Below are 24,530 nucleotides of genomic sequence, written 5' to 3' on the forward strand. Positions count from 1 at the left end.
AGTGATCACTCTGCCCCATGTGAGGCGCTCCGCTCTCCAGAAGCGGAGATGTTTCCTCACATAGACCTGTTCACTCACCGCGGGAGGAGAAAATGCCAGATGTTCTGCTCCTTCCAAGGTCTCTCTTCGGGATCGATCTTGGATGCATTCCTGATGCCGTGGAAAGGCCAACTCCATTATGCCTTCCCACTGTTCCCACTGGTTCATTAGGTCCTGCTCAAACTCCGCAGGGGCAGAGCGCGCATCATCATGATCACTCCAGAGTGGTCCAGGCAGCACTGATATACCACGTTGCTCGGCCTGTCAATAACAGACCCAATTACCCTGCCACCCCACCCAGACCTCATCACTCAGGGCAACGACAGGCTTCGTCACTCGGACCTGCAGCCTCTTCGCCTCACGGTGTGGCTGCTGCGTAACTGAGCCGGGGTGACAGGAAGCCTTCCACCTGGTCAACGTACCGGGCCAGGTGGAAGCGTTTCTCCTACAGCTGCAATACGCTCGATCTTGCTCCTGCTGAGGTCTCGATCCCCGCTATTTGGCCTGCCTCTGGCCTTCAGCGGCAGGACCTGGCGGTATCATCGCTGAGGATACACTCAGCAGCCATCTCTACCTTCCAGCCAGGCTAAGGTGGATGTTCCGTGTTCTCACGCTCTAAGGGTTCGAGATCCCTCAAGGGCTTGGAGAGCTTGCACCCTCGGGTGCGCCGCCCAGCCCCGACCTGGGACCTCAACCTAGTTTTAACCAGACTTATGTCTCCCCCAGTCGAGCCGTTCACGACTGGCCCTCTGATATGCCTGTCTTGGACGACAACTTTCCTCGTAGCTGTTACATCAGCCAGACGAGTTTCCGAGCTCAGAGCTCTTACGGGGGTTCCACCGTACACTAGATTTCACAAAGACAAGGTGCAGTTATGACCGCACCCGGCTTTCCTCCCTAAGGTGGTTTCGGCCTTTCATGTTACCCACAGCTCAACGCAATGGGCACAACCATTGCACTCCTTGGACATCTGTGGAGTGCTCGCATTTATATTGCGCTGCCAGAACCATTTCGTAAGGTGGCCCAGCTCTGTCTCGGTAGCGGGCCAAAGGGAGGGCTTGCTTGTTTCCTCTCAGAGGATCTCATCTCGGGTGATGGCAGACTTCCACATTTGTTATGATTTGGCTCATATTTCCCCAAGCCACATCATCGTGCAGTTTACCAGGGCTCAGGCTTCATCTGCCGCCTTGCTGGCTCGTGTTCCTACACATGAGATCTGTCGCACAGCTCCATTGGTCCTCGGTCCATACCTTTGCTTCGCAGTATGCCCTGGTTCAACAGACAAGAGATGCTGTAGCCCCTGGCTCAGCAGTTTTCATTCTGCCACATTTCACTCCGACCCCACCGCCTACGTAAGGCTTGGGATTCACCTAACTGGAATGGATATGAGCAATCACTCGAAGAAGAAAAGACGGTTACTCACCTTTGTAACTGTTGTTCTTCGAGATGTGTTGCTCATATCCATTCCACACCCGCCCTCCTTCCCCACTGTCGGAGTAGCCGGCAAGAAGGAACTGAGGAGCGGGTGGGCCGGCAGGGGTATATATCAAGCGCCATGATGGCGCCACTCCAGGGGGCGACCTGCCGGCCCACCGAGTTGCTAGGGTAAAAGTTTTCCGACGAATGTGCACGCGCGGCGCGCACACCTAACTGGAATGGATATGAGCAACACATCTCGAAGAACAACAGTTACAAAGGTGAGTAACCGTCTTTTGCTGAGGGTAGAACATTAGTCAGACATGCGCTAAGAGTATTTTGTCACCTCAGACTCTACTGACAGAGCTATGGCCACTAGTGTAGCTTTAAGGCTATATTCATGGCTCAGATCATCAGAACTGGCACTAAAATCACAAACATTAATAGAGGATCTCTCCTTGGAGGGTTCAGTTCTTTACAGTGATAAGACAGATGGGACTCTAGAAAGAATCAAGATCAGAAGGGTTAAGCCTGATCCTTAGGGTTTTCCCAGGCATCTTCTACTTCAAAAATGAGATTTTTTTTTCTACTTTCCTCTGATAGCACAGATAGTCCTGTCTGTGCAGCAGTAACAGAGAACACAGTCTAAGAGGACATGCTAGCCTTTTGCCACTGTTGGGTCTGCTCCTGCTAAAAGACCACAATACAGAAGCAGGATCCCACCCTGCATATTCTCTGAGAAACAACAATTTTATTGGAATGCTATAGAGCCATGCGTCTGTCTCTGGAAGTAAAACCATGTCTGCCATTGTTTAACAATGCATGGTGTGAGATTGCCTTGAATTATTGGATGTTAGATTCCATTGGAGATGGTTACTCTATCCAGTTTCACACCAGGTCTCCTCACTTTCCAGTTCCCTCTCTCTGGGGACCCCTCTGATGAGAGACTACTCTGGAAGGAAATAATCTCTCTTCTATAAAAGGGGGCTATAGAGGATGTTTCCCTCCAGCACCAAAGGAAGCGATTATATTCTAAATATTTTCTAATATTCAAGAGAGAATATTGTCTGAGACTCATCCTGGACCCAAACAGTATTGTTACAGTCTAGAAGGAATTTTACCTTGAAGCATCACAAACTAAAGTGGACAAGGCTTTTGTGTTGGGTAAAGGATAAAGGCTTAGCTGTGTATTGGCCAGAAGCCCCTGCACTTTTAGCATTTCTCTTTCATTTAAAATCACAGAGTTCAGCAGCACCTTCCCTAAAAGTGGGTCTAGCAGCTATATCTGCCTATCACATGTTGATTAAAGACAAGCGTCTATTCTCTCACTTCAAAGTCTCCAGGTTTCTCAAGGGAATGACTAATGTGTTTCCCATTGTTAGAGGTCCTTTTTCAGACAGCAGCTTGAAGCTGTTTTTAACAATGTTAATGGGCCTACCCTCTGAGTTCCTGTCTTGAGCTTCCTTAGAACAGCATTTGTAATGTCAATTACCTCTGTTTGAGAGGATTAGTGAGCTCATTGCCTTCATGACCTCTCCACCTATTCCAGCTTTATGCCTAAGAATTTCATCTATCACAGTGTGTCTTCCTCCCTGTTTTCTTCCCCAGACCTCATGCCCATCCACAAGAGATCTGTTAATACTCTTTTGCCTGGACAGGACTAAGCCCTTTAGAAAATCTAATAGACTGTTGCCTACAGGGAAAGGTATAAGGTCCAATCTAGAGGTAAACAGATTCTTTCATAATGGATTAGGAAGTATATTGAACATTGTTGTTCTTTAGCCAGAAAACCATTACCTTTGGGTTATAGATGCACTCCAGTCCCCCAGAGCTACCTCTGTATCTTGTTTGAGACAGGTCACTATTGCAGAGATTTGCAAAGCACTAACATGGAGTTCTTTTCCTAAGTACTATTCATGGGACTTGAAATCTGATCTGATGCTCTGTTTGGCAGAGTAGAGCTAGAGTTTTAGCCTACAACTCCCCACTCACTATCCTCTAATGGGGCACACTACTTGCTTATCTCCCATAAGTGGGAATGCACAGAGGCCCTCAGAGAAAAAGAGATTACTTACTAGTAATTGTTATTCTTCGAGAGTTATCTCTGTGCATTGACATTACCCACCTGCCTTCCCTCTGCCTTGGAATTCTTTGTATTTCAGGACTGTGTGGGTTTGGGAGGAGGAACTGGGGTGGGCTGGGGGGCACGTTCTCTTATATTAAAAGGAAATTAGCCATTGAAACAGTTTGCTTAGAGCTGTGGTGGATTCTCCATCACTATCAATTTTTAAAATGAAGACTGGATGTTTTTTCTAAAAGATGTTTTTTCTAGTTCAGCTTGGAATTAATTCAGGAAAGTTCTGTAGCTTGTGATATACAGATGGTTAACTAGCTGATCACAGTCGTCCCTTCTGGCCTGGGAATCTATGTAGAGGGGGCTGATGAGATCATAGCATGACAATATTATTGCACTCCCGCAACTGACACAGCTTTTCTATACAGTTCCGCAGTTTGGCTAGAGGTGCAAATCCTGTAAGTGTGAATGGATAGAGACAACTTTACTAGTAATGGTTGCTTACCACTAAATATAATTTTTGAGAGCATTGCTTCTGTGTATTTCAGACTACCTGTTCATTTTCTCTTCTTCTTTGGGGGTCATAGATTTTAAGGCTAGGAAGGGACCATCAGATCCTCTAGTCCAGTGTTTCTCAAACTGGAGTCGCTGCTTGTGTAGGGAAAACCCCTGGTGGGCTGGGCTGGTTTGTTTACCTGTCCCGTCCGCAGGTCCGGCCAATCACAGCTCCCGCTGGCCGTGGTTCGCTGCTGCAGGACAATGGGAGCTGCTGGAAGTGGCCCGGGCTGAGGGACTTAGCCCTCGTCCAGACTAACCCGCGGCATCGGCGGGTTAAAATCGATTGCTCGGGGATCGATATATCGCGTCTAGTCTGGACGCGGTGTATCGATCCCCGAGCGCGCTTACATCGATTCCGGAACTCCATCAATCCGAACGGAGTTCCGGAATCGACACGGAGAGCCGCGGACATCGATGCAGCGCCGTCCAGACTGGTGAGTACCTCGATTTTAGAAATTCGACTTCAGCTACGTTATTCACGTAGCTGAAGTTGCGTATCTAAAATCGATTTTAATGCCTAGTCTGGACGTGGCCTTACTGGTCGCCGCTCCCATTGGCCTGCAGCGGCGTACCGCGGACAGTGGGAGCCGCGATTGGCCGGACCTGCGGACGGGGCATGTAAAGAAACTGACCCGGCGCGCCAGGGGCTTTCCCTACACAAGCAGCAACCCCAGTTTGAGAAACACTGCTCTGGTCTGATCTTCTTTGTAACACAGGCTATAGAATTTCATCCAGTTACTCTTGCATTGAGCCCAGTAACTTGTTTGACTAAAGCATATTTCCCAGAAAGGAATCCAGTCTTGATTTGAACAGTTCAAATGGTAGAGAATCCACCACTTCCATTGATAGCTTGTTCCAGTGGTTAATCACCCTCACTGTTAAAATTTATGTCTGATTTGAATTTGGCTGGCTTTAACTTCCAGCCAATAGGCTCTTGTTCTGGCTTTCTCTGATAGATTAAAGAATCCGTAAGTACCAAATCACCTCCCTGTGAAGGTACTTACACACTGTAATCAAGTCATCTCTCAAATTTCTTTTGATAAGCTAAACAGATTGAACTCTTCTAGCTATTTTCCAGCCCTCCAATTCTTTTTCTTCCTCTTTTCTACACCTTCTTCAGTTTTTCAACATTGCTTTTAAAATGTGGACTCCAGAACTCCATGTGCTATTCCAGTATTGATCCCCCAGTGCCATATACAGATGTAAATTCACCTCTCTACTCTTGGTCACTACTTCCCTTTTGTACATTCAAGAATTGCATTAGCTCTTTTTGTCACAGTATCATACTGGGATCTCATGTTGAGTTGTTTGTCCACTATAACTGCTAAATCCTTTTCAGAGTCTCTGATTTCCAGGATACAGTCCTCTATTCTGTACATATGGTCTACATTCTTTGTTCCTAGATGTATGCCCTTATGTTTGGCTATATTAAAATATATTTTGTTCACATGGACTCATCTTATCAAATGATCCAGATCGCTTTATTTGACAGTCCTTTCCTCCTCATTATTTACCACTCTGCCAATCTTTGTGTCATTTACACATTTTATCAGCACCGATTTTGTATTTTGTTCTACTCCAGTAGGATTCTCAGAATTATTGAAGTAACTGAAGTGGTTGGGGCCGCACAGCTCTTTTATAATCTAGGTTCAGGACATTCAGTGTTATAAGAGGATTCTTGTATGACCTCCATGGTCACCGCTTTCCTGGAGTTTCCTGAAGCTCTTTCTCAGCGTGACCTTCGTTTATATTGTATGACAGAAGAGAGTAGGTAGTAAACCAAAATTATATGGTGTATGTTAAAATTTTCATGGAATCTTAAATAATCCAACAAATCAGGTGATGGATTTGTGTCTCTGAGGGGACGGAGAAGAAAATATGTTGTTTAGGGTTTTATTTTGCAGAAGTTCCTCTTCATCTCTTTGGACTTTCCCAATAGATTTTAGCTTCATTTCTCCAATACCAGTTTGAGTTACAGCTTCCTCATTAAATTTGCACATCTGTAGTTACATTCAAAAATGCTTTCTTGATTTAGTAAATTTACTTCCTGGAAACTAAACAGGCGGACCTAAGTATGCTATTTTTGAATTGCCTTACGTGTACCTATTTATTTTTTAGGGCCAGCACTTTATGTATACAACAATGCAGTTTTTACCCTTGAGGACTGGCATGGTATACAGGAAATAGCAAGAAGCAAGAAAAAGGATGATCCCCTGAAAGTTGGAAGATTTGGAATTGGGTTCAATTCAGTATATCATATAACAGGTACTGTCTGTAGCTCCTTAAAAAATAAAAATATTAACATTAAGATTTGTTTAATCTCATATACACATCAACATAAGGATGCTGGCAGGGTGTTCTCTGGGTGAAGTCCTTGACATTGGAATGCACTTCATCCACCCATGCTCCATCAGAGCCCATCTTTTTTAAATCTTCTGGGCATGCTATAAAGTCCATATTTTTTCCAGGCTTTTAGGGGGAGTGTTGGCTGAGAATTGGAGGGGTTTATTTTATTATTGACACTATATTTTGCTGGTGATATTAATGTGGGGTGAACAATCCTCTATGTTGTATTATTTGAATTGTGCATTTTTAATTTATATAACTGATGCCCAGAGCATAGGATGGATGTTTAACAGACATCTATAAATTTAAATAAGATACAATAAGCGAAGACTGAAGCTTTGTGCAGTTTGATTTTTGTCCTGTATGTATTTTAGGGAAATGTGAAATAGAGATAAAAAACAATGCTAATTTTGTCTCACACCAAAAAAGTACTTTTCCATCGTATAACCATCACATGCAATTTACTATTTAACAGGAGGATGTTCGCATTGTATAAAGTAAAAAATGCCCTAGTATACTGCTAATGAGTCATAATGTGCTCCTCTTCCACAAGCTGGTAGCACTTAACTATGGGCATCTTTTTTTCATTTGGATCTTTTATTACTGTAGAGTGCTTCCTAAATTCTGTAGGATTGTTTTACCATTTCATTTGATAGTCCTTTCTTTCATTCATATATGTGCATTGAATTAGTACGTTCTGTGTAGAAACCTGGATACAGATTTCTGCCTTCTCTTAAAAATTCATACATTTTTTGACTTGCACCCCTAAAATGTTGCAATTCAGTACATTTATTTGTATTCTGTTGTGGTTATGCCACATGGAAAGATTAGCAGTTATTCATTTTGTAGGATTACATATCAATATAATACCGGATTATTATAATATGAAGCTGGAATGGCAAAAGAAAGGCAAGTATAGACAACTGGTGTTTGATATCTAGATAGTATTTCGTTTCTGAGACTAGCTTTTCAAATCTTTGATCAAATAAAGTTTTGCCCTATGTCATTTGTCTCTGTTATGCCTTCCATAAACGGATCCTGTCATTGTAAGATATTTTTATATAGTATTGTCTTTACTAGAGTTTGAATAGTCGTCCATTAGTAGGATTGGCTTTTTGATAAATAAGGGCAATTTATAATCTTAAAATGATAATTTAATTGATTGTAATGGCTAAAACTGTTTAAGGTATGGATAATTTAGAATATTTCGGGGTTATTCATATTTGTTGGATTTCACTTGTGCAGATGTCCCTAGTATCTTCAGTGGTGACCAGATTGGAATGTTGGATCCCCATCAAACACTTTTTGGACCCCATGAATCAGGCCAGTGTTGGAATCTAAAAGATGACAGCAAAGAAATTATTGAATTTACAGACCAGTTTGCACCATTCATTGGTGTATTTGGTAGCACTAAGGAAACCTTCAAGAATGGAAACTTTCCTGGTACATTTTTTCGTTTCCCTCTTCGCCTACAGCCTTCGCAACTGAGTAGCAATCTGTACAACAAACAAAAAGTTCTGGAACTGTTTGAATCCTTTCGAGCAGATGCAGATACAGTGCTGCTGTTCCTGAAAAGTGTGCAAGATGTTTCCTTACATGTTAGGGAGGCTGATGGAATTGAGAGACTGGTTTTTAGAGTAACTGCTAGTGAGAATAAGGCCTTGAAACATGAACGACCCAATTCCATCAAGATTCTAGGAACTGCAATAAGTCAATATTGTAAAGGGATTCCAAGCAACAGTGTGACATGTGTGACATATCACGTAAATATAGTCTTAGAAGATCAGAGTGTGAAGGATGCACAAAAAACATCTTGGTTAGTATGTAACAGTGTGGGAGGTCGAGGAATATGCAGTGAACTAGATTGTTTGGCTGATGACTTGAAGTTTGTCCCTACTATTGGAATAGCCATGTCTTTATCAAGTAATGGGGAAGAGAAAGGAGCTGTAGCAGAGTTTTCAGGAAGAGCATTTTGTTTTCTTCCTTTACCTCCTGGCGAGGAAAGCAAGACTGGTCTCCCAGTTCATGTTAGTGGTTTCTTTGGTCTGACTGACAATAGGAGGAGTATCAAATGGCGAGAGCTGGATCAGTGGCGAGATCCAGCAGCTTTATGGAATGACCTCCTTGTAGTGAATGTTGTCCCAAAAGCATATGCCACTCTTATTTTGGAGGCTATCAAGCGAATGGAGACTGAGAAAAACTCAGATTTTCCTTTGACAGCTGAAAGAATTTATAGACTATGGCCTGAAAAGAACAAAATCAGGGTACACTGGAAACCAATCATAGAACCTCTGTTTAAAGAGTTGCTCCAGAATGCAGTTATTTATTCTGCTAGTAGTGACTGGAAAAAGGTGGAGCAAGTGTGCTTCTCAGACATGGATGACAGCTTGGAATACACACAAACTGTCCTCAACTACCTCCAGAGCTCAGGGAACCAGATTGCTACGGTACCAGCAAATATTGCTAGTGCAGTTCATCTTACTGTATCTAGCTCTAAAACTGTGAAAAAAGTGACTCCTGCTGTAGTGCGGCAGGTGTTGAGGAAATCTGGACATACTGGCCCTGCTAATGAAAAGCTTCATCTCTTGGAATTTGTGCTTACTGATGGAGTCTACAGTGAACTTATTGGATTGGAGCTTCTGCCATTACAAAACGGAAATTTTATTCCGTTTTCCTCATCTGTGTCAGATCAAGATGTAGTTTACATAACCTCAGAAGATTACCCAAGGTATATTGAACATTTTACATATATTTTTTTGGAACACAGTTTAAATATTTTTAAGTACTACAAACTGTCACCTGCTTTTGAGTAGTGCATTTAGAATAACCGTACCACAGTTTTTAACATAATAAAATTATGCATAAAAGGAACTCAAGATTAAATTTTATATACTTCTGTATTTGAAAGATTTGAAGATTAGTTACTGTCAGAATTTATAACGAATTATCAAATCTCATTATAAAATATACACCAAGTAGCTTTTCTCAAACTAGCTTTCTTCTGGGAAACAGAAATAAGAGAAGGCTGAGGATATGCATTCTAGAGGAACAGCAGTTCAAGGGATCTGTTAGTGGCCTGGCTAAGGCTTTATTAAAATGAAAGCTTTAGATGGCACTAGTCTTTTCCTACCTCCCTTAGCTGTTACTGTGAGATAGTTTTAAATTAGATACAGGAATGGTTAGTTTTACAAAAAATACAAGCTTTTAAAAAAAATGTATTGCACAGTCTGTTTAGTGGCTCCACATACTGGAGGCAGTGACTAGCTGTGATGGTACTGCACTTCAGATCATAATATACTGCCTTGCTTCTCTGAATACACAAAAAGAATACGAGTACTTGTGGCACCTTAGAGACTAACAAATTTATTTGAGCATAAGCTTTCGTGGGCTACAGCCAGCTTCATCGGATGCATAGACTGCAACATACAGCAAGAAGATATTTATACATACAGAGAACATGAAACGGTGGAAGTAGCCATACTAACTGTAAGAGGCCAGTCAATTGAGATGAGCTACCATCAGCAGGAGAAAAAAACAACTTTTGAAGTGATAATCAAGATGACTCATAGAAGGTGTGAGGATACTTAACATGGGGAAATAGATTCAGTTAGTGTAATGGCCCAACCACCTTCTATTGGTCATCTTGATTATCATTTCAAACTTTTTTTTTTCCTCCTGCTGATGATAGCTCATCTCAATTGATTGGCCTCTTTCAGTTGGTATGGCCTCTTCCACCTTTTCATGTTCTCTGCTGTATGCAAAAGAATAAATGGACACAAATCAATCATCAAGAATTGTAACATTCAAAAACCAGTAGGAGAGCACTTCAATATCCCTGGACACTCAATAACAGACTTAGAAGTGGCAATTCTTCAACAAAAAAACTTCAGAAACAGACTTCAACGAGAAACTGCAGAAATGGAATTAGTTTGCAAATTGGACACCATCAAATTAGACCTGAATAAAGACTGGGAGTAGATAGATCATTACAAAAAGTAATTTTCCCTCTGCTGATATTCACACCTTCTTGTCAACGGTTGGAATGGCTGACATCCACCTCGATTGCACTGGCCACATTAACATTACAAAAGTAATTTTCCCTCTCTTGATATTCAACCCTTCTTGTCAACTGTTGTGAATAGGCCACTTCCACCTTAATTGAATTGACCTCGTTAGCACTGACCCCCCCCCCCAACTTGGTAAGGCAACTCCCATCTTTTCGTGTGCTGTGTGTGTGTATGTATATATATATATATAAAAAATCTTCCTACGGTATAAGCTTATGCCCAAATAAATTTGTTAGTCTCTAAGGTGCCACAAGTACTCCTCATTGTTTATACTATAGTTAGTAGTTCTGCAATTTCATATTCCTTCAGAACCTTTGGTGAATACCATCTGGTGACTTATTACTGTTACATTTATCAGTGTGTTCTAAAACTTCTTCTATTGATGTGTTAGGGTGGGACAGTACTTTGGATTTGTTGCCCCCCGCAAATTAGCTCTGATGTGGGTATCTCCCTCACATCCTCTTCAGTGGAGACTGGTGCAAAGAATTCATTAGCTTCTCTGCAGAAGCCTTATCTTCCTTGAGTTCTCTTTTAATACCGTTGTCATCTAGTGGCGCCACTGCCTGATTGGCATGCTTCCTGCTTCCGATGTATTTAAAAACTGTTGTTTTTTGTATCTTTAGCAAGTTGCTTTTCAAATTCTTTCTTGGACTGCATTGTTATACTTTTACACAATTAACTTGCCAGAGTTTGTGCTCTATTTTTTATCTTTACTAGTAGACAAATTTTAAAGGATGCCTTTTTGCCTTGAATGGGCCATTTATCCATGGTGGCATTCTCTTGGTCCTCTTTTTTTCTTTTCTGATTTGGCATATGCATTTAATCTGAGCATCTGTTATGGTGGTTTTTGTATAGTCCCCATGCTACTTAACCCTTGTGAGAGACCCTTTTAATTTTTGTCTAACAAGCATTCTCATTTTTGTGTAACAAGCATTCTCATTTTTGTGTAGCTGCCCTTTTTAAAGTTAAATGTTATATTGGTGGGTTTTTTTTGTATTGTCTTCCCTACAGAGACATTAAATTTAATTACATTCTGGTCACTATTATCAAGCAGTTCAGCTATAGTTACCTCTTGGACAGATCCTATGCCCTGCTAAGGACTAAATCAAGAATTAGCTCTCTCTTTGTGGGTTCCAGAACTAACTGCTTGAAGAAGCACTTGTATATGGCATCTAGAAATTTTATCTCTGCATGATGCCTTGAAGTGACATTTACCTAGTCAGTATGAGGCTAGCTGAAGTCACTCATGATTATTGCTCTTTCTGCTTTTGTAGCCTCTCTGACCTCCCTTTGCATTTTACAATCACTGTCATCTGGTCAGGTGGTCAGTAGTATGTTCCTATTGCTTTACTCCTTTTATTTAAGCATGGAATTTCTATTTATAGAGATTATATGATACAATTTGTTTCATTCAAGATTTTACCTTATTTGACTCTGTAGTTTCTCCAAAATATAATGCCAGTCCCTCAACAGCACAGGCTACTCTGTCATTCCTACAGATTTTATATCCTGGTATTATCATGTTCCACTGATTATCTATGAAGTTTCTGTGATGACTGTTATAGCAGTGTCCTCAATTTAATGCTAGGCACTTTTGTTCACCAATTTTAGTATTTCGACTTCTAGCATTTGTATATAACTACTTGTAAATTTTGTCAATATTCAGTTGCTTGCTTTCACATGTTATATTTAAATTGGACTCTGTTACATTTTACTATTCCTCACTGCCTCCTGTCTGCACTTTACCAACTTCTTGCCTATCCTTTTTACTAATATACAGAGTTCCCCCTTCAATAAATTGATGCCTGAGGGATGTATATGCCTGAACCTTGTGTTCCTCCACACCTGTTGTCTTTTCTCCAGCCCTTAATTTAAAAATTCCTCTACAACTTTTAAAATGGTACATGCCAATAGTCTGGTTCCATTTTGGTTAAGGTGGTGTCCATTCCTCCTGTATAGGCCACTGCTTCCCCCCAAAGGTTCCCCAGTTCCTAATAAACCTAAATCCTTCTTCCCTTCACTATTATTTCACCCACATACTGGCCCCTTGTGTTGAACTGGAAGCCTTTCAGAGAATGCTGCCATGGAGGTCATGGACTTTAATCTCTTACTTACCAGCCTAAATTTGGCCTCCAGAACTTCTCTCTTACCTTTCTCTAAATCACTGGTACCTAAATGTATCATGACCTCTGGTTCTTCCCCAGCAGTGCCTGTAAGGTAATGTAGGGTAACTTGAAGTGTTGTGGCTTGTGACATGAAAATTGACTGTCTGAAGCATAAAATCTATTCATCCAACCTTTACCATGGTTATTGGTGGTTTACAATTATTTGTTGCTGGTGATTTCAGAGCCAGGAAGAGCACAGCCTGACTTTCAGGTCCCAGATGATGTTTTCAGTGCTAGCAATTACATACCCTACATCTTTATACTCTGATATTAGTTCACTAAGAGACATAGAACCCTAGAAAGCTATTTTAAAAGTCTCTTTCTAGAATATAACTACATTTAAATCAGTCTTAATGTCTTCAAGTTGTAAACCTGGTATCTTTAACAAGAATGCTCTTAAACCGCCTGTCAAAAGTACAGAGTAGTTAGAGGTTAATTTTCTTAGGATTCTCTGTTGCTATATACATATTTTGGTTTTATTAAGAAAATACTGCAAAAAGAAAACTTTTCAAAATATATAGGCAAGTACATATATAATTAGCGTGTGTGTGTATATATATATATATAGTATGTGTATATATAACATATAATATTTAAAACTATAGAACAACAACATAAATGACTTGGATAAGGATACTAAGATCAATACTTCTTTGTTTTCAATGGCATGCTAGGTCCCTCTTCCCAGGCCTTGAAGAAAGATTACTTTCTGATGACCTGAAGCCTCAAGTTCTAACTGCTTTGAAGGAAGCTGCCAAAAGCCGAGGTAATATTCAGATTTTTTTGTGTTCTCATCCTTACAAAGAAAACAGATTGATAATAATAAGATTAAGAAGAAATTGTGTGGTTTGCTTTGCATAAGAGCCATTGTTTTGTTAATCTAATTAGGAATTAGGATAGTTCAAGGAGGCTGATTAAAACCCACAATTAAAAGAAATAGATCTGTTAAGCGATTAAAAAATTGAATTGCGATTAATCACACTGTTAAACAATAATAGAATACCATTGATTTAAATATTTTGGATGTTTTCTACATTTTCAAATATATTGATTTCAATTACAACACAGAATACAAAATATACAGTGCTCACTTTATATTTATTTTTGATTACAGGTATTTGCAGTGTAAAAAAAAAAGAAATAGTATTTTTTCAATTCACCTAATACAAGTACTGTAATGCAATCTCTTTATCATGAAAGTTGAACTTACAAGTGTAGAATTATGTACAAAAAAAAGTGCATTAAAAAATAAAACAATGTAAAATTTTAGAGCCTGCAAGTCCACTCAGTTCTACTTCTTGTTCAGCCAATCACTCAGACAAACAAGTTTGTTTACATTTGCAGGAGATAATGCTTCCCCCTTCTGGTTTACAGTATCACCTGAAATTGAAAACAGGCGTTCTCGTGGCACTTTTGTAGCCGGCGTCGCAGGATATTTACATACTAGATGTGCTAAAAATTCACATGTCCCTTAATGCTTCAGCCACCATTCCAGAAGACATGCCTCTGTGCTGATGACAGGTTCTGCTCGATAACAATCCAAAGCAGTGCAGACTGAGGCATGTTCATTTTCATTATTTGAGTCAGATGCCACCAGCAGAAGGTTAATTTTCTTTTTTTGGTGGTTCGAGTTCTGTAGTGTCTGCTTTAGAGTGTCGTTCTTTTAAGACTTCTGAAAACAAGCTTCACAACTCGTCCCTCTCAGATTTTGGAAGGCACTTCAGATTTTTAAACCTTGGGTGGAGTGCTGTAACTATCTTTAACAATCTCACATTGGTACCTTCTTTGCGTTTTGTGAAATCTGCAGTGAAAGTGTTCTTACAATGAACAACATGTGCTGGGTCATCATCCGAGACTGTTGTAACAGGAAATATATAGCAGAATGCAGGTAAAACAGAGCACAGGACATACAATTCTGCCCCAAGGAGTTCAGTCAGAAATATAATTAACATTCATTTTTGTAATAAGCATCATCAGCATGGAAGCATATCCTCTGGAATGGTGGCTGACGCATGAAGGGGCGTACAAATGTTTAGCATATCTGGCACGTAAATACCTTGCAATGCCAGCTACACAAGTGCCATGCAAATACCTGTTCTCACTTTCTGGTGACATTGTAAATAAGAAGAGGGCAGCACTATCTCCTTTAAATGAAAACAAACTTATTGTCTTAGCAATTGGCTGAACAGGAAGTAGGAATGGGTAGATTTATAGGCCCTGAAGTTTTACATTGTTTTGGTTTTGAGTGCCGTCATGTAAAAAAAAAAATCTACATTTGTAAGTTTCACTTTCATGACAAAGAGATTGCATTACAATACTTGTAAGAGGTGAACTGAAAAATACTATTTATTTTGTTTATCATTGTTAACAGTGCAAATATTTGTAAGCAAAAATAATATACACTTATTTCAGTTACAACACAGAATACAATATATATGAAAACTTAGAAAAACATGCAAAATATTTAATAAATGTCAATTGGTATTCTATTATTTAACAGTGCAATTAAAACTGCAATTGCGATTAAATTTTAAAATCACAATTACTTTTTTTTAGTTATTCGCGTGAGTTAAGTGTGATTAATCGACAGCCCTAAAAAGAACATTATTTTTAAGGCTAAACTGGGCATGCAAAATCTGCTAAGCTTCTCATACAAAAATAGATACAATTTGCAATCTGAATGCAAAATAACACAGGTGATACTCAAAAACTGGCAAAAAGGAAGGAGAAGAGAAGAAGGATGAAGATTTACAGTCAGGTAGCACATGGTTACTCAGTAAAGCACACACACATCCTGAAGTGTCTATAATCATTTTAAATACCCCCCAAGGACATTATAGCCATTGACTGTCATATTCTTTTTCGAGTGATTGCTCATGTCAGTTCCAAGTAGGTGTGTGCATGCTGCGTGCACAGTCATTGGAAGATTTTTCCCCTAGAGGTACTCATCAGGTTGGTTGTGGAGCCCCCTGGAGTGGCGTTCTTATGGCGTTGTGTATAGGTCCCTGCCAAACTACTGCGTCTTCAGTTCCTCCTTACCGCCAGTGATGGTCGTTGGAGCTACTTTGTTCTCTTGTTTTGGGCAAGCGCTTCTCTTAGCGAACGTTTATTCTTGTATTGTGTTTAGTTCTATGTAGTATAGGTTTTCTAGTGTTCTAATTAGTTAGTTCATAGACTAAGTTTCTGTTGGGGATTATCTCCCTCCCATTTTTTCCCACTCCCCTCCAGGGACCAGGGGCACACCTTGGTCTCAAGGCTTCAAACCTTGTGGGTCCTGCAAGAAGCTTATGCCCAGGGGACATCCTCACTACTTTTTCTTAAAGTGCTTGTGGGAAGCCCACCAGACCGACAAGTGCAAGACCTGCAGGAACTTCCGCCAAGGATTAAGAAGAAGAGAGACTTAAGACCTAAGCTTCTCCTTATGGAGTTGGCTTTCGGTCCCCAGCCCGGCTCAGACTGTGTTGGGGTCCAAGCCCAGCACTTCAGTGCACCAGCCCCAGTGAGGGAAGCTGTGGCACCGGCAAAGGACTCAGGGTCCAGAGACACACGTACCACCACTCTCTGGCACAGAAGACAAGTTTGGTGACCTCTTAGCACCGATCTCACTTGCCGGTGCCACATAAGAAGCAGAGAAGAGCCGAAAGGGGGCACTTGCCGACAGTCCGAGCAGTGGAGCGCAGCGGTGCCCGTGGAGTGCGTCCCATGTTGGGACACTCAACTCCTGCTCAGGAACAGCTGGTACTGTCCAGTCCGGCTGCCCAGGTGGAACTGTTGAGTTTGGTTCTATTGGACTCCCCAGGACAGGAGAGCCAAATGGTGGAGTTGGACAAGCTGTCCACTTCTGACATGTCAAGGCCGCCAAGGACCTCATAGAGATAGCAACCCAGCACCAGCACTGCACAGGGGGACTGGACTTTCCAAGGGCAAACTGGCCATGTTGCGGCACCAGTCGCACTCGGCACCAATTGCCGGCACTGTCCCACACAGTGCAGCTGTGGAGTCTGAGATCAGACTCGTCCTCAGAGTCGGAGCTGGAATCATACGTGTCCAGATGTAGCTGGACCAGTCTCGTTGCTCCAGGAAAAATGAGACATGACAACTCCTGATGATGCCATGACCACCGCATTGGCAGGCGCCTGCTCAGTGGCCGTCCTGGACCCCACGGACGTATCATCAAGCCCAGGGGCCAAACTTTAGATTCCTTTTGGTTGCCTCAGACAGACGGGGGTCTCCATCTGCCTCCATGATGAGGGAACCTCCAAGGGGCTTGGAGCCCAGCACCCAGGCCAGCACTGAAGTCGGCACTGACGCCAGTGTTGAGGCTGGCATTGACCCTGGCACTGAGTTTGCATCCGGCACCACATCTGCCACTCTACAGGAAGTACCAGCACTAGATGACCTCCATGAGTTGGAGGGTCAGGTCATAATGGCTTCTTCATCCTCCTCCCCAGACAAGTCAGTAGCAGGCTCTGCCTGTTTACCGGCTTTGAGCAATAGAGCCCGTCAGGAGCTGCTCAGAAGAGTAGACCAAATCTGGGCTTGCAAGCAGAGGAGGTGTCAGAAGAAATGGACCCTGTGGTGGACATTCTGATGCCAGAAGGTCCTTCCAGGGTGGCCTTGCCATTGATCAAGACCATCCACAATACTGCCAAGACTCTCAGGCAAACTCCTACTTCCCTTCCCCCTACGGCTAAAGGAGTGGAAAGGAACTACTTCATACTCTCCAAGGGGTACGAGTACCTTTTTAACCACCCTCAGTCAGGCACGCTGGTTGTGGATATGGCCAATGCCAAGGAAAGGCAGGGTCACCAGGGTTCCACACCAAAGTCTAAAGAGGCAAAGAAGCTGGAGCTCTTTGGCTGTAAGATCTATTCCACCAGGGGGTCCCAGCTTCAAATTGCCAATCAGCAGGCAGTCCTTAGCCGCTGTAATTTTAACTGTTGGAACTCCCTGTCCAAGTTTAAGGAGCTACTCCCATCTGACTCCTGGTCTGACTTTGGGGCTAACCCAGAGCAGGAAAGACCATTGCAAGGACTTTCTTGCAGGCTGCATTAGAGTCGGCGGACTTGGTCACCACACAATGTCCATGGCCATTGTCCTACAGCACAACTCACGGCTGCAAGTCTCGGGTCTCCCTCCGGAGGTCCAACAGACTATACAGGACTTGCCATTTGATGGCTCGGGTCTCTTCACAGAACAGGCAGACTCTAGGCTCCATAGTCTTACGTACTCTAGAGTGACCTTAAAGTCCTTGAGGCTTCATATGCCAGCCCTGCAAAGGAAACATTTTAAGCCTCAGCCCCCGCCTCACTTCTACCTCTCTCAGCCGAGGCAAGACTACAACAGGAGATGAGGTAGAAGTAATAGAGGAAGAAGGCCTCCACAATTCTCCTCCACTCAGGGCCAAGGCTCAGTGAGACAGTCACCGGCTCCCAAGAAAAACTTTTGAAGGTGCACCTGGGGGCAATGCACCAGTCCATATCCCGGATCCTTACCCTCCTTTTGTGAACCATCTGTCCCATTTCTACTGTGCTTTGCCTCAAATATCCTCAGACTGATGGGTCTTGAGCATGGTAGAATTGGGATATCTCTCCAATTTTGTACCCTCCCACCCACCTTTCCTGTCCCCCTTCAGGGACCCTTCTCATGAGCAGCTTCTAGAGCAGGAGATGCAAACGCTCCTACAACTCAGAATGCTGGAAGAGATACCTATGGAGTTCAGGGGCAGGGGATTCTATTCCCATTACTTCCTAATCCCCAAGGCCAAAGGTGGACTCCGGCCTATTTTAGACCTGCAAAACCTCAACAGATTCATGAAGAAGTTGAAGTTTCACGTGGTCTCCTTGGCCTCCATTAGTCCCTCTCTGGATCCGGAGGACTGGTACACCACCCTTGACTTGAAGCAAACCTTCCACTTGCACCAATTATCTGGAAAAATGGAAGAGATTTTCTATTTCGTCCCTCCAGAAAGGTACTCCTCCATTGCATCCTCAATTCCCTGTATCCTGGACTACTTACTTCATTTGAAACAAACGAGGCTGGCAGTCTCATCAATAAAGGTGCACCTGGCGGTAATGTCGGCTTTGCAGCCCGGCTCAACAGGCCACTCAGTGTTTGCTAACCCTATGGTTGCCGTTTCCACAAGGGGTTGGACACATTGTTCCCCAAGTAAAGCAGCCAGTCCCTCCATGGGATCTTAACCTGGTGCCCTCAAGGCTCATGGGCCCTCCCTTTGAGCCCCTTGCAACGTGCTCGGTGCTCTACCTTTCTTGGAAAGTGACTATAACATCAGAACCTATTGGCTATAACATCAGCCGGGGCAGGGGCGGGGTCTGAGATCAAGGCTCTGATGTCCGAGCCCCCTTATACTGTGTTTTATAAGGACAAGGTACAATTGCAGCTGCACCCAGCTTTCCTCCTGAAGGTAGTTTTGCAATTTCACACGAATCAGGATATCTTTCTGCCAGTATTCAACTCTAAGCCACACACCAATGACAGGGAACACATGCTCCATTCCCTGGATGTCAGAAGAGCATTAGCCTTTTACATCAAGCGAACAAAGCCGTTCAGGAAGTTAACACAGCTCTTCATCTCTATTGCTGAAAGAATCAAGGGTCTCGCTGTTTGGTCCCAGAGAGTCTCTTCTTGGATCATGACATTTATCAGAACATGCTATGACCTAGCAAAGATTCTGGCCCCAGCATTGACAGAGCACTCCACAAAAATGCATGCTTCATCTGCAGCCTTCCTGTCGCAGGTCCCTTTCAGGACATCTTCAGGTCTGCGATGTGGTTGTCCATCCACACATTTACCTTGCACTATGTCATCACACAACAGGCTAGAGACGATGCCACATTTGGTGGAGCTGTGCTACAGTCTGCAACTTGGTGAACTCCAACCCCTACTCCGGGGGACTGCTTGGGAGTCACCTACTAGGAATTGACATGAACAGTCACTCAAAGAAGAAAAACGGTTACCTACCTTTTGTAACTGTTGTTCTTCGAGATGAGTTGTTCATGTCCATTCCAAGACCCACCCACCTCCCCTCTGTCAGAGTACCTGACAAGAAGGAACTGAAGCGGTGGCGGGTCAGCAGGGACTATATACATCACCATAAAGGTGCTACTCCAGGGGGCGCCACAGCCAACCCAATGGATACCGCTAAGGAAAAAACCTTCCAATAATCATGAACATGGCACACACACACCTACTTGGAAAGGACATTAGCAACATATCTCAAAGAACAACAGTTATGAAAGGTAGGTAACTGTTTTTTCCCCACTCTAATTAATGTGTTTGAATGTGTGTGCAAGTGCATATGTAAACAATCAATAACAGTACCGCCTTTTGGTTATAGTGGACATGCCAGGCCTCACATTCTGTGAGATATTAGATTAATAGATTTTTAAGTCCAGAAAAGACCATTATGATTAGCTATTCTGATATCCTGCATAACAGAGGCCAGTAATTTTCACCAAGTGATTCCTGTGTCGAGTTCATAAGTTATGGTTAAGCTACAGTGTATCTTTTGATATAAAGAGACAGAGAATCAACCAGGTCCCTAGATAAATTGTTCCAGTGGTTAATTAACCTTACTGTTAAAATTTTGTGCCTTATTTCTAGTCTGATTTCATGTGGCTTCAGGTTCCAGCTATTGGATCTTGTTATGCCTTTATCTGCTAAATTAAAGAGCCCTATACCATCAGAAATCTTCTCCCTAGGTAGGAACTTATAGGTTGATCAAGTCAGCTCTTAACCTTCTCTTTGTGGGAGAAAAACGAGTCCTCGCTCTGAGGTTGGTTGCAGCATGTCAGAGGCAGTTTATTCTCAAGCAATATTGCAAGGAGGAGAGTGCACAATGGCAGGTCTCCCAAAAGATAAACAGTTCGGGCAAGCATTTATACCTTTTGTTACATACAGTAATGATCACCAACTGCATTTTGTTTATACATATTCCTTCCTGATATCTTACTTTTTTCAGCAGTTCTTGCTATAGTCTGTGTTCCATTCTTATCTAACACAAGGTCAAAACAACCTCTCTTACAGTTCTTTTCCACTCACCCAGTGTTCCACTCCCTTAAGAACTATAGGCCAGTGGTTTGTTCATTCACCCAGGATATGGAAGACCTGGATTTTAATTCCCTCTCTAATTGATGTGGAGAAGGGATTTGAACTTGAGTCTCCTTCCTTTCAGGAAAATACCCTAACCACTAGACTATGAGAGATTCTAGGGTGGGTCTCTCTCTCTTCTGTTGAAGCTGTTCCACTGTGTGTAAATAATCAGTCACTGGAGCAGGAAGACTGGAATCTAGGCTTCACACATCCCAGATAACTAAGTGTCCAACAATTCTAATTCTCTTTCTGGATGAGTATTTAATTATTATACATGGTGGAACACCTTCAACAGGAGAGACTGAGAGAGACCTGCCCAGCAGGTCCTGCCTCAGCAAACGGGGGGCTAGACTAGATGACCTATTGAGATCCTGTCTGGCCCTACATTTCTGTAATCTATATACCAAAGTCTAGTGGTGGGAAGTGGGAGAAGCAAGTTCAAATCCCTTGTTCACATCAGGAAGAGAGGGGGACAGAACCTAGGTCTCCCAGGTCCTGGATGAGTGCTGTAGCTGTTGGGCTAAAGATTATAAGGGAAGCTGAATTATTTTTTCTGGATGACTGTTCAGAGAATTCATGTAAAATTCATTAATTGTTTCAGGTCAACTCAAACTGTATTTTTCAGTGAATAAGCTATTTGTGAAAAAATTTCACCTGGCTCTACTTTTCTGAATCCTTTCCAATGAATCAACTTTTTTTTTAAGGTTTGGACACCAGAATTGGACCTAGTATTCTAGTAATGATCACAGCAGTTTGCTGTCTTTGATATTCTTCGTCTGTCTCTTCTCCTTGACATCCTCTATTCTTTTAGCTTCCTTGACTCTGGATTCTCTTGTTTTTTCTCTAATCTCTTTGGTCGACTTTTCACCATTTCCTTTGGTAGCTCTTCCTTCTCCTGTCTCCCCCTGAGTTGAAGTCCTTCAGGAGTCTATCCTTGGGTGACCTGCACCACTTGCATGGGTTTAAAGATCACGTCTCTGTTAATATTTTCAAATATAGCAGAAATAGATGAGATTTACAGACAGGTGACAAAATGATTAACAGCTTGGCAAAATTTCCATACGAGGAGAGACTGGAAAGGTTGGGACTGTTTAGTTCACAGAGGAAATAAGTATGAGAGAATTATTAATAAGATAGTTATACAAAGTAATGTGTATATTACAGAGAAGGTAAATCAAGTGCTCTTATTTACTCTTTTTCATAATACAAGAGCCAAAGGACAGCCAATGATAATGAAAGCCTGGAAATGTAAGATTGATATAAGGAAATATTTCTTTATATAACACGTTTAGCTCATGGAATCTGTTGCTACTAGATTTCATTAAAACCAAGAGTTTGGTGGGAGGTAGGCAGATATGACTACTACTTATTCTGCTAAGACATGCTTGTTTTACTTTTGCCTCATCCTCTAACTTTACCAACAAATCCTGTTTCAGCTATTAGTTGTGTTCTATTGTAACCCTGATTATAAATTCTTTGGAGCAATGACTATTTTGAAATAAATATTTGTACCGTCTTGATTGGTATTCTAAGGTGCTACACTAATATAAATAATAATTGGTGAGATTTGAGAAGAATTAAATATTTTGTATGGATGAGAACATCCACAGTTACATCAGACGGTTAAAAAATTTTGAAGTAGAGAAGAGGGGAGGTGGCCACAGGAGGCCCCCAGTTCCAAGCCTCCCAGGAAGTCTGGGGGAAGGACCCAGGGTAGGACCCCCACAATCATGGTTACCTCCACGGGAGTTAAGAATGAAGAGCTGAAGTGATAGTCAAAGGGAAACAGCCTTCATTCTGTTCCCCAAGACTTTCCACAAGGCTGGTGAGAAAAGCGGGAATAGCACCCAGAGGGCCCTCCCCCTCTCCTCTACCCCACGATCCAACCACAACACTCCAAATTTAGTATTTCATTTAATTTTCCCTTGATCTCCAAATTTCAGGCTGAAGAACCCTCATCCCTCAATACAGTCCCATTACTGGCAGATGCACATTTTAGTGTTGTTTTTTTTAAAGCAAATTTGCTAGGACTGAAAAGGAGATGATACATTTTAGATGAGTAAACATCTGAATGAGGATCAGTGGCAATATTTTAACATATGCTTATTGCTACAAGTATAATCACAGATTTACAGGTGCAGAGACAAAAATCCATGGGCTGCATGAGGACACTTTGTATAATAGTTCACCTAATTTTGTAATGCTATCAAATCTATATATCTCCAGATGTTTTGTCCTGATTATTGAATTTACAGTTTTTTGCAATATGGAAATTATTTGCATCATTGTCGTTTTTGACTCTTTCTGTGATGCATTTATAGAAGTACATATGCCATCATCTTTTACACCTTTGATTCTTATATTCACCAGGCCACCAGATATTTGGCATTTCTCCTTTCTAGTGTTTCATCCTACTTGTATTGCTTCAGAGAAAACACGTGAACATTCTTGTACATGAATATGATGGGTAGACTTCTTCTGTAGAACCTTAAATCCGTTAGATCATTCTTCTGAACTCCAGAGTGGCCCATGTTGCTCTTCATGACTCTCTTGCTGTAAATTACTTTTCTTTCTAAGGCATTTACAAGGTCATAATGTACACATGATACTTTAAGCCCTGTTCATTTCTCGTTTGGCTGGTTCTAAAATCCCAAGTGCCAAAAATTTCCCCCCACGTGACTATGCAAACATACAAGAAACATATTCTTACATCTTCTTTCTAAAGATGGGGGTGGGTTCCACCACTGGTGTTGCACAAAAAGATCCAAATCCATTTTCACTCTATAAAGCATATTCTTTTATTGTAAGAGGCTGATTGTTACTTTTATATTTAGCATGATCATGTGTAAATCACAAGCATTTTGAATGTTTTCTGAAAAATGGATTTGATTATATTCTAGCCCAGCAGCTTCTCTGGGGATTTTCAGGTAGGATTACTGATTGAATATTTTGTTGGATTGAAGTGTGGCATTTGTGTGGCTTTGATGATTAAATGTTCTCTCTGCCTCAGCTTCCATATAAACAGAAACTGCATAACTTACATAGTTAAGCCTAATAATTCAGAAGATGGTAGTGTTGGGACTCATCGTATAGAAGACATAATATTTTAATGAATTTATATTCATTAATTGATGCCAAATTGTTTAAATAAACCAGTGCATCCTGTGAGGATTTTCAGAATTTCTGAATGGTGTCAAACTTTTATTTTATAAAATTGGCAAAATAATTTGAAATGTCAATATCTGAGCTACATGTTTAAGGTGTGAGGACTGTACATTCTAGGAGCTGCATGCAATTAAAGAATTAATTGGAAGTAGCTATCAGCTGGCATACTTTAATCATTAATCAACAGCATGAACGTTTGTTTTTTATATTAACTTTTTATGTTTAACAAATATTTAAGAGCTTGCACTTAAATAATAGGATTTTAGTTTCAATTTTAGGAGAATTTCCCCCTCCCTGCCCATCTGCCTTAAATTTCTGTCCCTTCTGCTAGTGCTGCTGCCTCTCTCAATACTGAAGCACCAACGGGGGTGGGGGGAGTAGCTTTTGACAGCCTGAAGGAGGGAAAACTTACTGCTTCCAAAAATGTTTTTGTTAGCCACTTCCAAACTATGAGACAAGTAGTTGGTGGTGGTAGTATCTCTTTCCCTCTCACCCTCCATGTTGAGACTTTGAAAGGAGGTGGAAGGAAGTGAGATTTTAAACTTTTGCTGATCACGTTGATAGCTCCTCTGCGGAGTCATATTCTCC

The 24,530-nt window shown here is 41.8% G+C and overlaps 1 protein-coding gene across 10 annotated transcripts in view; it reads left to right on the forward strand.

Moving 5' to 3' along the window:
• SACS (sacsin molecular chaperone) overlaps positions 1-24,530 on the forward strand; it is a 138,046-nt gene that overhangs the window by 82,246 nt on the left and 31,270 nt on the right. For 9 of the 10 annotated variants that reach the window (XM_050937076.1, XM_050937073.1, XM_050937078.1 and 6 more), the window contains 4 exons: positions 6,206-6,352; positions 7,679-9,161; positions 13,340-13,431; positions 23,678-23,704. In XM_050937076.1, coding sequence (XP_050793033.1) covers positions 6,206-6,352; positions 7,679-9,161; positions 13,340-13,431; positions 23,678-23,704 — 1,749 coding nt within the window. The remainder of the gene's footprint in view (positions 1-6,205; positions 6,353-7,678; positions 9,162-13,339; positions 13,432-23,677; positions 23,705-24,530) is intronic. The other variant, XM_050937082.1, reaches the window with a different exon arrangement.

This window comes from Gopherus flavomarginatus, chromosome 1 (assembly GCF_025201925.1).
Source record: "Gopherus flavomarginatus isolate rGopFla2 chromosome 1, rGopFla2.mat.asm, whole genome shotgun sequence".
Classification (NCBI taxonomy): Eukaryota; Metazoa; Chordata; order Testudines; family Testudinidae; genus Gopherus; species Gopherus flavomarginatus.